At 38.4% G+C, this 12,954-nt stretch overlaps 1 protein-coding gene across 2 annotated transcripts in view; it reads left to right on the forward strand.

The window, feature by feature from the left end:
• The window catches only part of Nfatc3 (nuclear factor of activated T cells 3), an 82,867-nt gene that overhangs the window by 44,073 nt on the left and 25,840 nt on the right, over positions 1-12,954 (forward strand). For both annotated transcript variants that reach the window (XM_028854255.2, XM_028854256.2), the window contains exons 7-8: positions 1,604-1,659; positions 4,286-4,412. In XM_028854255.2, coding sequence (XP_028710088.1) covers positions 1,604-1,659; positions 4,286-4,412 — 183 coding nt within the window. The remainder of the gene's footprint in view (positions 1-1,603; positions 1,660-4,285; positions 4,413-12,954) is intronic.

The raw sequence follows: 12,954 nt of genomic DNA on the forward strand, positions 1-12,954 counted from the left end.
AAGCAAGTTCCAGGAAAGGTGCAAAGCTACACAGAGAAACCCTGTCTTGGGGTAAATAAATAAATAAATAAATAAATAAATAAATAAATAAATAAATAAATAAATAAATAATAGGTCTACACAGTGAAACCTGTCTCCAAAAAAACAAACAAAACAGGAACAACAAAAAATGAATAATCTGACGGGCGGCAGTGGCACACCTTTAATCCCAGTACTGGGAGGCAGAGCCAGGTGGATTTCTGTGAGTTCGAGGCCAGCCTGGTCTACAAAGTGAGATCTAGGACAGGCACCAAAACTACACGGAGAAACCCTGTCTTGAAAAATAAAACAAACAAACAAACAAAAAAAGAATAATCAGATACTTAGGGTTGCTGCCTGACCTCTTGCTTCCCCTTTCAAACAGATCCCTCATCCTAATTAACTCTTTGGAGACTAAGTCTCACACAGTCTAGGCTGACCGTAAGTTCTTTGGTTTCTTTCCCTTCCTTCCTTCCTTCCTTCCTTCCTTCCTTCCTTCCTTCCTTCCTTCCTTCCTTCCTCTCTCTCTCTTTCTTTCTTTCTCTCTTCCCTTCTTTCTTCCCTTCTCTCTCTCTCTCTCTCTCTCTCTCATTCTTTTTTCTGTCATCAGTTTGATACAGTACAAATTCTTATCCTAATAGTGAAATGTTTCACTGATGCTTGCCCAGTGATTGAGTAAAACTTATTATAAGCCACAGTCATCCTAGGGTCCCCCCTGTTAGGTAGCCTCCCTGGATCTGCGGGTTGCAGTCTGATTGTCCTTTGCAAGACCTATATGACAACATCAGAACCTAGTGATTCTAAACCTGCAAGACCTGAACAAACCAATGCAGAAGAAGCAGAAGTCCTAAAAATGACTTTAAGAAGATGATAGAGGCCCTTAAAGAGGAAATGAAAAACTCCCTTAAAGAGGAAATAAAAAAAAATCCCTTAAAGAAATGGAAGAAAAAAACACACAAAAAATTAGAAGAAATCCAAGAAAGCCAAGAAAAAGTAATTAAACAGATGAAGGAAACAGTTCAAGATTTGAAAATTGAAATTGAGACAATAAAGAAGACAAACTGAGGGAATGCTGTAAATAGAAATTCTGACTAAACGATCAGGAACTACAAATGAAAAGCATAACCAACCGAATGCAAGAGATGGAACAGAGAATCTCTGATGTTGAAGACAATAGAGAAAATAGATTCGTCAGTCAAAGAAAACACTAAAGCCAAAAAAGTTGTAACACAAAAATGTCCAAGAAATTTGTGACACAATGAAAAGACCAAAACTAAGAATATTAGGGATAGAAGAAGGAGAAGAATGTCAACTTTGGTCTTTTTCAAGACGAGGTTTCTCTGTGTAGCCCTGGCTGTCCTGGAACTCACTCTGTAGACCAGGCTGGTCTGAAACTCAGAGAGATCCACCTGCCTCTGCCTGGGAATAAAAGTCTGTGCCACTACCTACCTCGCTCTCTTTTTTTTTAATTGGACATCTATGAGGAAAAATATTCTCTCTACCATTATTTGGTAATGCTACATAAATTAGATTTTCTGTTTTCAAACTTGAATTGCTTTTAACTGTAAATTTTTTCTTTCAATAGATGGAAGACCTCATTGGGAGGCTGAAGGAAAAATAATCAGGGAAAAATGTCAAGGGGTAAGAAAGTCACCTTAATTATTTAATTAGTAAGAAGGATTTAAGCGGGGGCTGGCGAGATGACTCAGTAGTTAAGGACACTTGTTCCTTTTGAAGAGGACCTGGGTTCAGTTCCTAGTGCTCACATTGTGAGTACAACCATCTATAACTCCAGTTCCAGGGGACCTAATCTCTTCTGACCTCAGACACACATGGTACATGTACATATATGCAGGCAAAAAACTCAGACACATAAAATAAAAATACATAAATCTAAAAGAAAATTTTTAAAAAAAAAGTAGTATAAGGCCATGCATGGTGACATATGCCTTTAATCCCAGAACTTGGAAGGCAGAGTTAGGTACATGTCTTATGAGTTGAAGGCCAGCCTAGTCTTTGTTGTGAGAACCTATTCACCCAAAAAAGAAAAAAGTGTTCAAGAAACTCAGAAGATTGAATAATGCAGCTTTATGGTATGGGAAAGAATATTGAGAAAAAGAAAAGTGAATTACTATTTTTAGAAGTTTGGAAGTGTGATACTTTTCTGGTATTTGGATTAAAGTTTAAGAAAAATAAACAAGCGGGGTAGTAGTGGCACATGCCTTTAATCCCAGCACTTGGGAGGCAGAGGCAGGCTAGATGTGGTGATACCAGCCTGAATCTACAGCACTCAAGAGGCAGACCAGGAGGACGATAAGTCTGAGGCCATCCAAGGCTAAATAGCAAGTTCAAGGCTAATAACATGTTCCTCCCAGCCCCACTAAGTGACTGTTCTGGCTAGTTTTATATCACTTGATATAAGCTAAAGTCACTGGAGAAGAGTGAGCTTCAGTTGAGAAAATGCTTCCATAAAATCAGGCTGCAGGCAAGCTTGAAGGACATTTTCTTATTAGTAATTAATGCAGGAGGGCCCTGTTCATTGTGGGTGGGGCTGCCCCTGGGCTGGTGGTGCTTGGTTCTATAAGAAAGCAACCTGAGCAAACCGTGGGGAACTAACTAGTGAGCAGTACCTACCCTCCATGGCCTCTGCATCAGCTCCTGCCTCCAGGTTCCTGCCCTGTTTGAGTTTCTGTCCTAACTTCCTTCCACGGTGACAATAATATGGAATGATAAGCCAAATAAACCCTTTCCTCGCCAAGTTGCTTTGGTCATGGTGTTTCATTACAACAATATTAGCCCCAATTAGGACAGTGACTATACTTTTTGAATAGTTACTGTCCTTTCTTTAAAAAAAAAAAAAAAAAAAAAACCACCATCTTTGCTTCATTAAAAAAATCAAAACCGGCTAGAGAGGTGGCTCAGAGGTTAAAAGAACTGGCTGCTCTTCCAGAGGTCCTGAGTTCAATTCCTAGTAGCCACATGGTTGCTCACAACTACCTAGAAGGAGATCTGGTGCCCTCTTCTGGCCTTCAGGCATACAAGCAGGCAGAGCACTATATACATAATAAATAAATAAACCTTAAAAAAAAAATCAAGCCTGGAGGTGGTGGCACACACCTTTAATCCCAGCTCTCAGGAGGCAGAGGCAGGCAGATTTCTGAGTTTGAGGCCAGCCTGGTCTACGGAGTTCCAGGTCAGCCAGAGCTACACAGAGGAACCCTTTCTTGAAAAAAAGAATAAAAATGAACATATATGTTGGGACAAGCCCATAGTGATTTGTCATTAAACATACTTCCTAACACCACAGCTACCCATTAAGCCTTCCAGAATCCTTACTGAAAGAAGCTGTGATCTTGCATCTTGATTGGAATAAAGACAATCTTTTCTAGACTAGAAAATACTACTTTCTACATGCTTCCTAAAGACATAGAACAGTTAAATTGATGATTAGATTTGGTTTTGGATAAAGTTTTTACTTTGTTTGTACATATTCATTTTATATACTTCCAATTGATGTTTTGAATATAAAACTTATGCTAAGAAATCTAACCAGGTACTGAGAATAGATCAACAGGCAAGAGCACTTATTGCTCTTGCAGAGGACCTGAGTTTGGTCCCCAGTACCTACATGGTGGCTAAGAACTTCATAACAAGTTCAGAGATCAACATCTTTTGCCTCTTGGTATACATACATGTGTACAAACATACTTGTAAGCAAACACTTGTACATTTAAAAGTTTAAAAAGAAAACTATAGTACAACTTGAGAATTGTTAAACATGATCATAATCTAAATTGGGCCTCCCATTAAGATATATATAATAACCTGAATGTTCAATAGAGTCACATATTTCAGTACATAGTATGTAATGAGATGGTATCTATTTATTTTAAAAGGTCTTAACAATGTAGCTCAGGTTGACCTTGAATTTGATCTATCTGCCTCTACCTCCTGAGTGCTGGGGTTAACAAATGTGCATCATCATGCCTAAAAACTCTTATTTTTGCTACAACTAGAAAGACATTTGGGTGGGTAAAAATCAGTTTCTTTTTTTTTTTTTTTATGATTAAAGACTTTGTCTTTGTCTACAAGATGCTGATGTAAATAAATCTCCAGATGACTTATATGACTAGTTGATGTGCATAATTTTTTGTGACGAGAAGCCCCTTGTGTTAAGAGTTAAGTCTCATGAGTTGCTCTGGATTTGGCAGGTGCATTTCGTTTTTAGTTCTGAGTATAACATAACCTTGCTTTCCTTGTTCCTCAGGCTCACATTGTCCTTGAAGTTCCTCCCTACCATAACCCAGCAGTTACAGCTGCAGTGCAGGTGCACTTTTATCTTTGCAATGGCAAGAGGAAAAAAAGCCAGTCTCAACGTTTTACTTACACACCAGGTACAAGAAGATGGGATGGTTTAGATCTTTCTTTCATCATAAGAATCTTGCATTAGAATGTTTAATGTAAGGCCAACGTATTTTTTTTTCCCCTTGTTTTTCAAGACAGGGTTTCTCTGTGTAGTCCTGGCTTTCCTGCAACTCACTCTGTAGACCAGGCTGGCCTCGAACAGATCCACCTGTCTCTGCCTTCTGAGTGCTGGGTTTAAAGGTGGGTGCCACCACTGCCCAGCTCCAACATATTATTAGAATTTGTATTGACTTTAAATATTAGGATTAAAAGATGGAATATAGGTTTGAACTCTTCAGAAGTTCTCAGAAATCACCAACACCGTAAGAAGGGAAAGTGTGTATGCTCTTAATTCATAAACTTCCATTGTGCTTTTACCACCAAAGAAAGGTAGTCTGTCCACTTCATGGTGTCTTCATTATTTTTTCTGAGACAAGGTTTCTCTGTTATGTAGCCCTGACTGCCCTATAACTCCCTATGTAGACCAAGCTAACCTCAAACAGAGATCTATCTGCCTCTCCCTCCCAAGTGCTGGGATTAAAGGAGTGCACCAACACCACTCAGCTCCAGTTTTTGTTTTTGTTTTGTTTTTTTTGACATAACTTATATTTAATAATATATACTAATGGTTACATTATTTAAAGAACAAACACTTAGAAAAAATTTAATAAGAAAAGAATATTTATAGAGATCTTCTGTGGTAGGCATTGTGCTTGTCACCAAGACATAGAATAATAATCATTTTAAAAAATTGTAGTGAACAATTTTTTTTGTATTTTTTTGTATTCTTTCAAAAACTTGTTTAAATTTAATTTAAATTTTTATCTATGTATGGGTGTTTTGCCTGCATGGATGTCTGTGTACTGCATGCATGCCCAGTGTTGGTGAAGCCAGAGAAGGTTTCAGATCCCCTGAAACTGGAGTTACAGATAATTGAGCCCCATGTGGGTGCTAGGAATTGAACCTCAGTTCCTCTGCAAGAGTAATCAGTGCTCTTAGCCATCTCTCCATCTCCTCTTGCAAAAACTTTTACCTTGTATATACTAAGTGAAAAGAAATCAGCATTTTATTTTGTTTCAGAGGTTGCTGGTTGTTTGTTTATTTATTCAGAAGTTTTTTTTTTTTTTTTTTTTTTTGAGACAGGTTGGTTCTCACTCTATAACTGGTCTGGGATTCAATCTGTAGCCCTGGCTGACCTAAATAAAACTCTGGGCTATCCTCCTGTCTCAGCCTCCTGGGTGCTACAATAACAGGTATATGCCACCACATAATACTGGTTATTATTAAGGGTTATTTGTTTGTCATATATATATATATATATATATATATATATATATATATATATATATCAGACTGGTTATATTTTATTTATAGTCTATAAAGGCTTCCTATGTTTTCAAATATTAATCATACAAAATTCTTGTGGCTAACGGGATCGTAAAATTTTATGAGCTTTATAAGATGTAATGTGTAACAGGGACATGACATTTTCAGGGCTTGGGATGTAGCTCAGTAGTAGAATTTTTGCCTGGCTCTGAGTTCAATTTCCAGAACCACCTGGGGCTCCCTATAATTAATCCCAGCACTTTGGAGACAGAGGCAGGAAGATGAGCTTCAAGCATCCTTGGGGCACATAGCAAGTGCTAGACCATCCATTCATTCTATGTCAATGAGTGGTTTAGTAGGGTTGTCTGTCAGTTTATTTTTAATTCTTAACTGTGGAGAGTTAGATTCATATGTCAGGAGCTCGCAGAAGTTAAAAAGAAAGTGACTCAAACAGTGAAAGTGTGTTTAAAATATTCAGGAATGGGAGTATCAGTGAATATTAAATTGCTGCGTGGCAGAGGTAGGTGGATCTCGGTGAATTTGAGGCCAGCCTGGTCTACAGTTCCAGGGCAGCCAGAGCTACATAGTGAGGCCCGTTCTTACACCAAAACAAGAATATCAAATTTCTGAGTAAGGTGAAAAGGAGTAAGGTTTTTAAAATATAGAAGTTAAAGCCAGCCATGATGACATATATATGCAGTCTTAATACTCAGAAGGTAAGACAGGCAAGAAGATCATGAATTACATCCTTGGCTATGTAATGAGACCATATTTCAAACAAACTAGAGGTTGGAATGGACTGAAGAGGATAATACTCTTGATTCCCATACTCATGAATTTATAGATCCAACTCTCCGTGTTGTGTTACTTTTAGGATGTTTGTTTGTTTTTGTTTTGTTGTTGCTGCTGTTGTTTGTTTTTTTGGTTTTGATTTTGGTTTTTTTGAGACAGGGTCTCACTGTATATCTCTGCCTGGCCTGGAATTAGCTGTGTAGTAGACCAGGCTGGTCTTGACCTCATGGAGATCTGCCTGTCTCTGCTTCTGCTTCTGCTTCCTGAGTGCTGAGATTAAACACATACACCTCCATGCCTAGCTGTGTAACTTCCTGGTGCTGCACTCAGATGTTATCAAGTACTGTTAAGATGCAACTCATCTCTGTCCTGAATGAGGAAGAATGCTTCTGTAATTGCAAAAAAAAAAAAAAAAAAGAAGCAGTAGGGTGAGCAAATTAGAGGTGTTGATTACTACCTAATAATGGTAGTAATTAAAGGGTAAAAGCAGACAGGAGAGGCCATGCTGCTTTCTTGTTACCACCTCATGAATTGGGAGGACACCTTAAAGATAGAGTCCTATTGGCATTACATACCAAATGAAAATCAGTAGAGTCTGGGGATGAGGAAGAACAGTGGATTGGACTATAACTGTTATCACTGACACTTTATTTTCTGGGTAGAAATAGAGGGGCATATGCTGACTAAAGGAAGAATGGTCATACAAGTGTGTTTGGACAGTCCTTGTTATGGTTGATGACTCTCTCTAGCATCTAGCTTTTTTCTAAAATGAATTTTGAATTTTTTTCTTTTATTTTACCAAAACACTCTATTACTTAAATATTTTTCTAAAATCATGTCTAAAATACCTGTGTGTTTTGGATTTCTGTAGACTAGGCTGTTCTAAACCTGTGATCTTCTTGCTTCTGCCTGTGTGCCTCTGAAGTAATAAAATTACTTCAGGGCAATGACACCAGTGACAGATAATTTTTGAAAAATGGAAATGGGTTTATCATGTATATATATATATATATAACTGATCATTTTATCTTTTAATTGTTTTTATTGCATTGACTTACCTGTGTGTTGGTATGCATGTCTATGTGTGTGCTGCAGTGTACGTGTGGAGGTCAGTGGACAATTATAGGAGTTGGTTCTCTCTACTATGTGAGTCCCTGGTAAAAGTTGTATAGAATACAACATTCTACTCTAGTGGACTTCTGTCCAGCCTATGACTTCAGATTTTCCACACTGGGAGCCCCTGCATCACATCAACATCTCTGAAGCTATTGAAACAACATACCAACCTCTGTGCCTAGCAGAAGTTATTTGTAGTAGAGTTACAATCAGAGCTGTAATTTTGGAATAATGAAGTTATTGTGCCTATGGGAATATATAATCTATAATCTAAGTAATTTATATTTATTTGTTTGTTTGTGACAGAGTCTCACTGTATAGCCTAGGATGGTCTGAACTAGGTAGCCTAGGTTGTCTTCAGCATGAGATACTTATTTCTCAGCCTCCCGTATATAGGGTTATAGGCATGTGATTATGTGGCAAAAACCTGCCCTAGATTCAGGAAATCAGGTCTAGTTATATAACAGTGGTAGTACCCATCAAGTAAGAGGGCTGTAGAGACAGTTTGAGGATAAGCACTGACTGCTCTTCTAGAGTACCTAGGTACAATTTCCAGTACCCACATGACCACTCACAAACCATCTAGAACACCAGTCCCATGGGATTTGACACCATTTTCTGGTCTCCTTGGGCACCAGGCATGTATATACAGCCACATATTCAGGCAAAACCCATACACATAAAATAATAAAATAAAATTAATTAATTTTGCATGCGGTGGTTACGCACACCTTTAATCCCAGCACTCAGGAGATAGAGGCAGGCAGATCTCTGTGAGTTCACGGCCAGCCTGGGCTACAGAGTGAGTTCCAGGACAGGCTCCAAAGCTATACAGAGAAACCCTGTCTCGAAAAACAAAACAAATAAACAAAAGAAAAAAAGTAATTTTAAGTATCTAAGACCAAACTGATTTCAAGTAGTTTTCAGTGGGTTGCTTTATTTTTCATATAAAAATGTAAAACCATGACAGATGTGATAGTATTCACCTGTAATCATAGCACCCCGGAGGCCAAGGAGGATTGCCTTGAATTTGAGACTAGGCAGGGATAGACAGCATGACCCTTTATCAAAGAAACAAAACAGAACTGGGAATGTCACTCAGTCAGTAGAGTACTTACTTAACATGCGTAAAGGATACTGTAGTATTTGTCTGTGATTCTAGCACTTGGAAGGTAGAGAAAGGGGAATCAGAAATTCAGAGTCATCCTCAGCTACATAATGAGTTTGAGGCTGCTTGGGCTACTTGAAACTCTGACTCCAAACAATAGTAATAACAATTTTTAAAAAAACTGTGAAAAATGAATACATCCATGTCCATGGTGGAAGATTGCTAAGCTGCTGTGTTTATCCGGAGAAGAAGGGCTGCTATTCTTTAAGTCCTGCTCTTTCACCTCCTCTACTTAAAGGAAAGCGTGAGTCTTCCCATGGTTTGAAAATCATTAGACCACCAGATGGGTTGTTGTGGGGGGTTTGTTATTGGGGTTTTTGGTTTTGTTTTTTGTTGTTGTTATTGTTGTTTTGTTTTTCTTTTGGATCCCTATATAAATTAAGAATTTATGATTGTTATATAAATTTAAGATTTAAGAATGAGCATATATGTCATAAAAAATTATCTGTTTCAAAAATTGAACTCATTCTAGAAAAGGCCTCTTTTTTTTTTTTTTTTTTTTTTTTTAATTTTGGTTTTTCGAGACAGGGTTTCTCTGTGTAGCTTTGCGCCTTTCCTGGAACTCACTTGGTAGCCCAGGCTGGCCTCGAACTCACAGAGATCCGCCTGGCTCTGCCTCCCGAGTGCTGGGATTAAAGGCATGTGCCACCACCGCCCGGCTTAGAAAAGGCCTCTTTAACTGTATTTTCTATCCAAGCAAGAGTAAATAAATTACCATGAATGAGCCAATAGTGAGGACTCTGATATGTTCAGGTTACATACTTTAAAAAAGTAGTAATATTTGGTTTGACAAAATGGAACTAACATAACAGCAAAATTTTCAATTTGAGTATGCAGATGTGGGTCAGAAACATAGTAATAAGTATTGAGTCATGGCAAAGAAAAAAGGGTAGATGTTCTACTGTAGTTTTTAGTTTCTTATTTTATGTTTTTGAGACAGAGCCTTAGCCCAACCAACAAGCCTTAACCTCAGACTTCCTGTGTAGCAAAGGCTGGCCTTGAATTCCAGATTCTCCTTTCTTTACCTTCTAAGTCCTAGGATTACAGTCATGTACCACCACATCCATCTGCTTTGTCTCTTTTTTTTTGGTTCATGGTAAGCAACCAGAGTTACATTACCAAGGTCTCCTTATCAGAATCAAGAGATGATAGTAGTAGTCAGCAAGCTTGCCTGCCTGCCTTCCTCCTCTCGTCTCTTCCCTCCTCCTTTCCTAGCTTCCCCTTTTTTTCATTCCTCTAAGAAAGGGTCTTGCTTTGTATCTCAGAATGAATTGGAACTCAATTTGGTGAAAAAAATCCAGGCTGGCCCCAGACCCAGGATTCTCATGCCTTAGCATTAAGAGTGCTGAGATACAGGCATGTGTTACCACACCCAGCTAACTTTTTTATTTTTGAGGCCAGGCCTCACTAAGTTGTTCCTGCAGGCCTTGAACTTGCCAGTCTCCTCTCTTATCCTCTTCCTGTTAGCTGGAATTGTAGGCATGAATCATCATGGTGTACACCTTTAATACCAGCACTTGGGAGGCAGAGGCAGGAGGACCTCTGTGAGTAAAGCACCAGCCTGGTCTACAGAGCAAGTTCCAGGATAACCAGGGCTGTTACACAAAACCCTGTCCCAAAAAAACAGAAACAAAATTATTTAATTTTTCTGTGTATGAATATTTTGCCTGCATGTATGTCTGTGCACCGCTTGATGCAGTGTCTCTGGAGGCCACGAGAGGGCACTGGGTTCCCTAGGACTGGAGTTATAGACTACTTGCTGTAAAGGTGGCGGGACACACACACACACACACACAGGACGGGACGGGGACGGGGGACGGGGGACGACACTCAGTCGTTAAGAATGCTGGCTACTCTTACAGAGAATTCTACATGGCAGTTCACAACTGTCTGTCATTCAAGTTCCAGAGGGTCTGGAACCTGCATACAGATATATGCAGGCAAAACACCAATGCGCTTTAAAAAATAGATAGATGGATAGATAGATAAATAGATAAATTAACTGTTGTTAGCTGCAGTATGGGTGCTGGTAATCAAATCTCAGTCCCTTGAGAGCAGCTAATGCACCTAACCACTGAACCATCTCTCTAGCTCTGTGAAATTAATTTAAATTATTTATTTAGTTTTGAGTGAGGGTCTTGCTGTATAATTCAGGCTGGCCTCCTGAAATCCCTGACTTGGTCTCTTAAGAGCTAGGTTATAGTTGTGAACTATCATACTTGGCTCTAGAATTGCGATTTACATTATTTACTGTAACTACATAGAAATAATTTTTTTTTAATGTGTTGGGTCCTTTTGTTTTTCTTTTCTTTTCTTTTTTCAAGACAGGGTTTCTCTGTGTAGCTATCTTGGAACTTGCTCTGTAGACTAGTCTGGCCTGGAAATCAGAGTGTTGGGATCAAAGGCTGGTGCCACCAGGCCTGGTCTTATGTATTGGTTTTGTGTACTCAGCTTTGTTGAATTTGTTTATTGGCTTCTTCTGATTTGGTACTTTTTCTTCTTTATGTTATTATTATTTTTTTTTTTTTTGCTGTTTTTTTTTTTTTTTTCTTTTGGTTTTGGTTTTAGTTTTTGATTTCTTTAAAACAGGGATTAGATAGCACAAGCTGTTGTTCTGTTTGTTTTGCTAAGTGTTGGAATTATAGGCGTGTGCTACTTCCTATCTTACTATTCTATCTTTGTCTGCCAAGTGCTTGGATTACAGGTTTTCAGTTTTTCTTTTGATAGTCCCATGGTGGTAGAGAATTAAACCTACCTACCACATGAGTAGTAGTTTCAGATTAGGAATCCTAGATTCAGTGCTTTATAGGCTATATGACTATTTTTGGTGGTTTTTCTTGTTTTTTACATTTAGCAATCATTCTCTTTTTAAATTATGTTTTAAACATTTCTTGTGTTTTATGTGCACCTGCACACATGAGTATTTATATGAATGATAAGCACTATGCTTACCATGCCTATGTTTGGAGGTTAGAGAACAACCTCAGCTCTCAGCTGTCGGTCCTTGCCTTGTATCTTGTTTAAGAGAGGGTCTCTGTTTAGTATTTGGCCACTACTTATGCCAGACTAGTTGGCCTATGAGCGTCTAGGATTCTCCTGTGTCCTGTCTCTCATTTTGCTGAAGCAACACTGGAATTACAAAAAACCCTGACTTTTGTTGTTCTTGTTTGTTTGCATGGGTTTTGGGGATTCAAACTCAGGCCCTCACAGTTATGCAGCAAGCATTTTCTTACTGAGCCATCTCCACAGCCCCTCCCCCCCATATTTAATTTTTTTTAAGTTAACATAAAAGTAGTAGGTTTCATTGTGGCATTTTCAAATATAAATGTCATTTATTTTGTCTGTTTTTTGAGACAGAATCTCCTTAAGTAGCTTTGTCTTGCCTAGTACTTGCTATGTTTACCATGCTGATCTTGAACTGATCTGCTTGCCTCCACCTCATGAGTTTTGGGATTAAAGATATGTGTCATTATACTTGTTTTTTTATTTTATTTTATTTATTTTTTACTTTTTTATTTTTAAATTAAATTACTTTTGAATGATAATGTACACATAATGAAAAACATGCAAAAAGCATAAAAAGGACTATTGAGTTGGCTCAGTGAATGAATAAAGGTACTTGCTGCTAAGCCTGATGACCTGAGTTTGATCTTCAGAACCTGAATGATAACAGGAGAGAGCTAACTCCACCAAGCTGTCCTCTGATCTCCATACATGTGCCCTGCCATGTATATGCACTTATACAAACAGAATGAATGAATATATATATATATATATATTATATTTTTTTTTTGGTTTTTCGAGACAGGGTTTCTCTGTTTCTTTGCGCCTTTCCTGGAGCTCACTTGGTAGCCCAGGCTGGCCTCGAACTCACAGAGATCCGCCTGGCTCTGCCTCCCGAGTGCTGGGATTAAAGGCGTGTGCCACCACCGCCCGGCCTGAATATATTTTTTAAAACCAAAAATATTTGTGTATGTGTGTGTATGAATACATATATGTATGCACACAAATAAAACATTTTACCTGCGGAGCAAGCAGCGATTCTGTGAGTTCGAGCCAGTGGCTACAAGTGAGTTCAGAAAGGCCAAAGCTACAAAGAAACCTGTCTCGAAAAACCAAAAAAAAAAAAA

Source organism: Peromyscus leucopus, chromosome 5, assembly GCF_004664715.2.
Source record: "Peromyscus leucopus breed LL Stock chromosome 5, UCI_PerLeu_2.1, whole genome shotgun sequence".
In the NCBI taxonomy this organism is placed as follows: Eukaryota; Metazoa; Chordata; class Mammalia; order Rodentia; family Cricetidae; genus Peromyscus; species Peromyscus leucopus.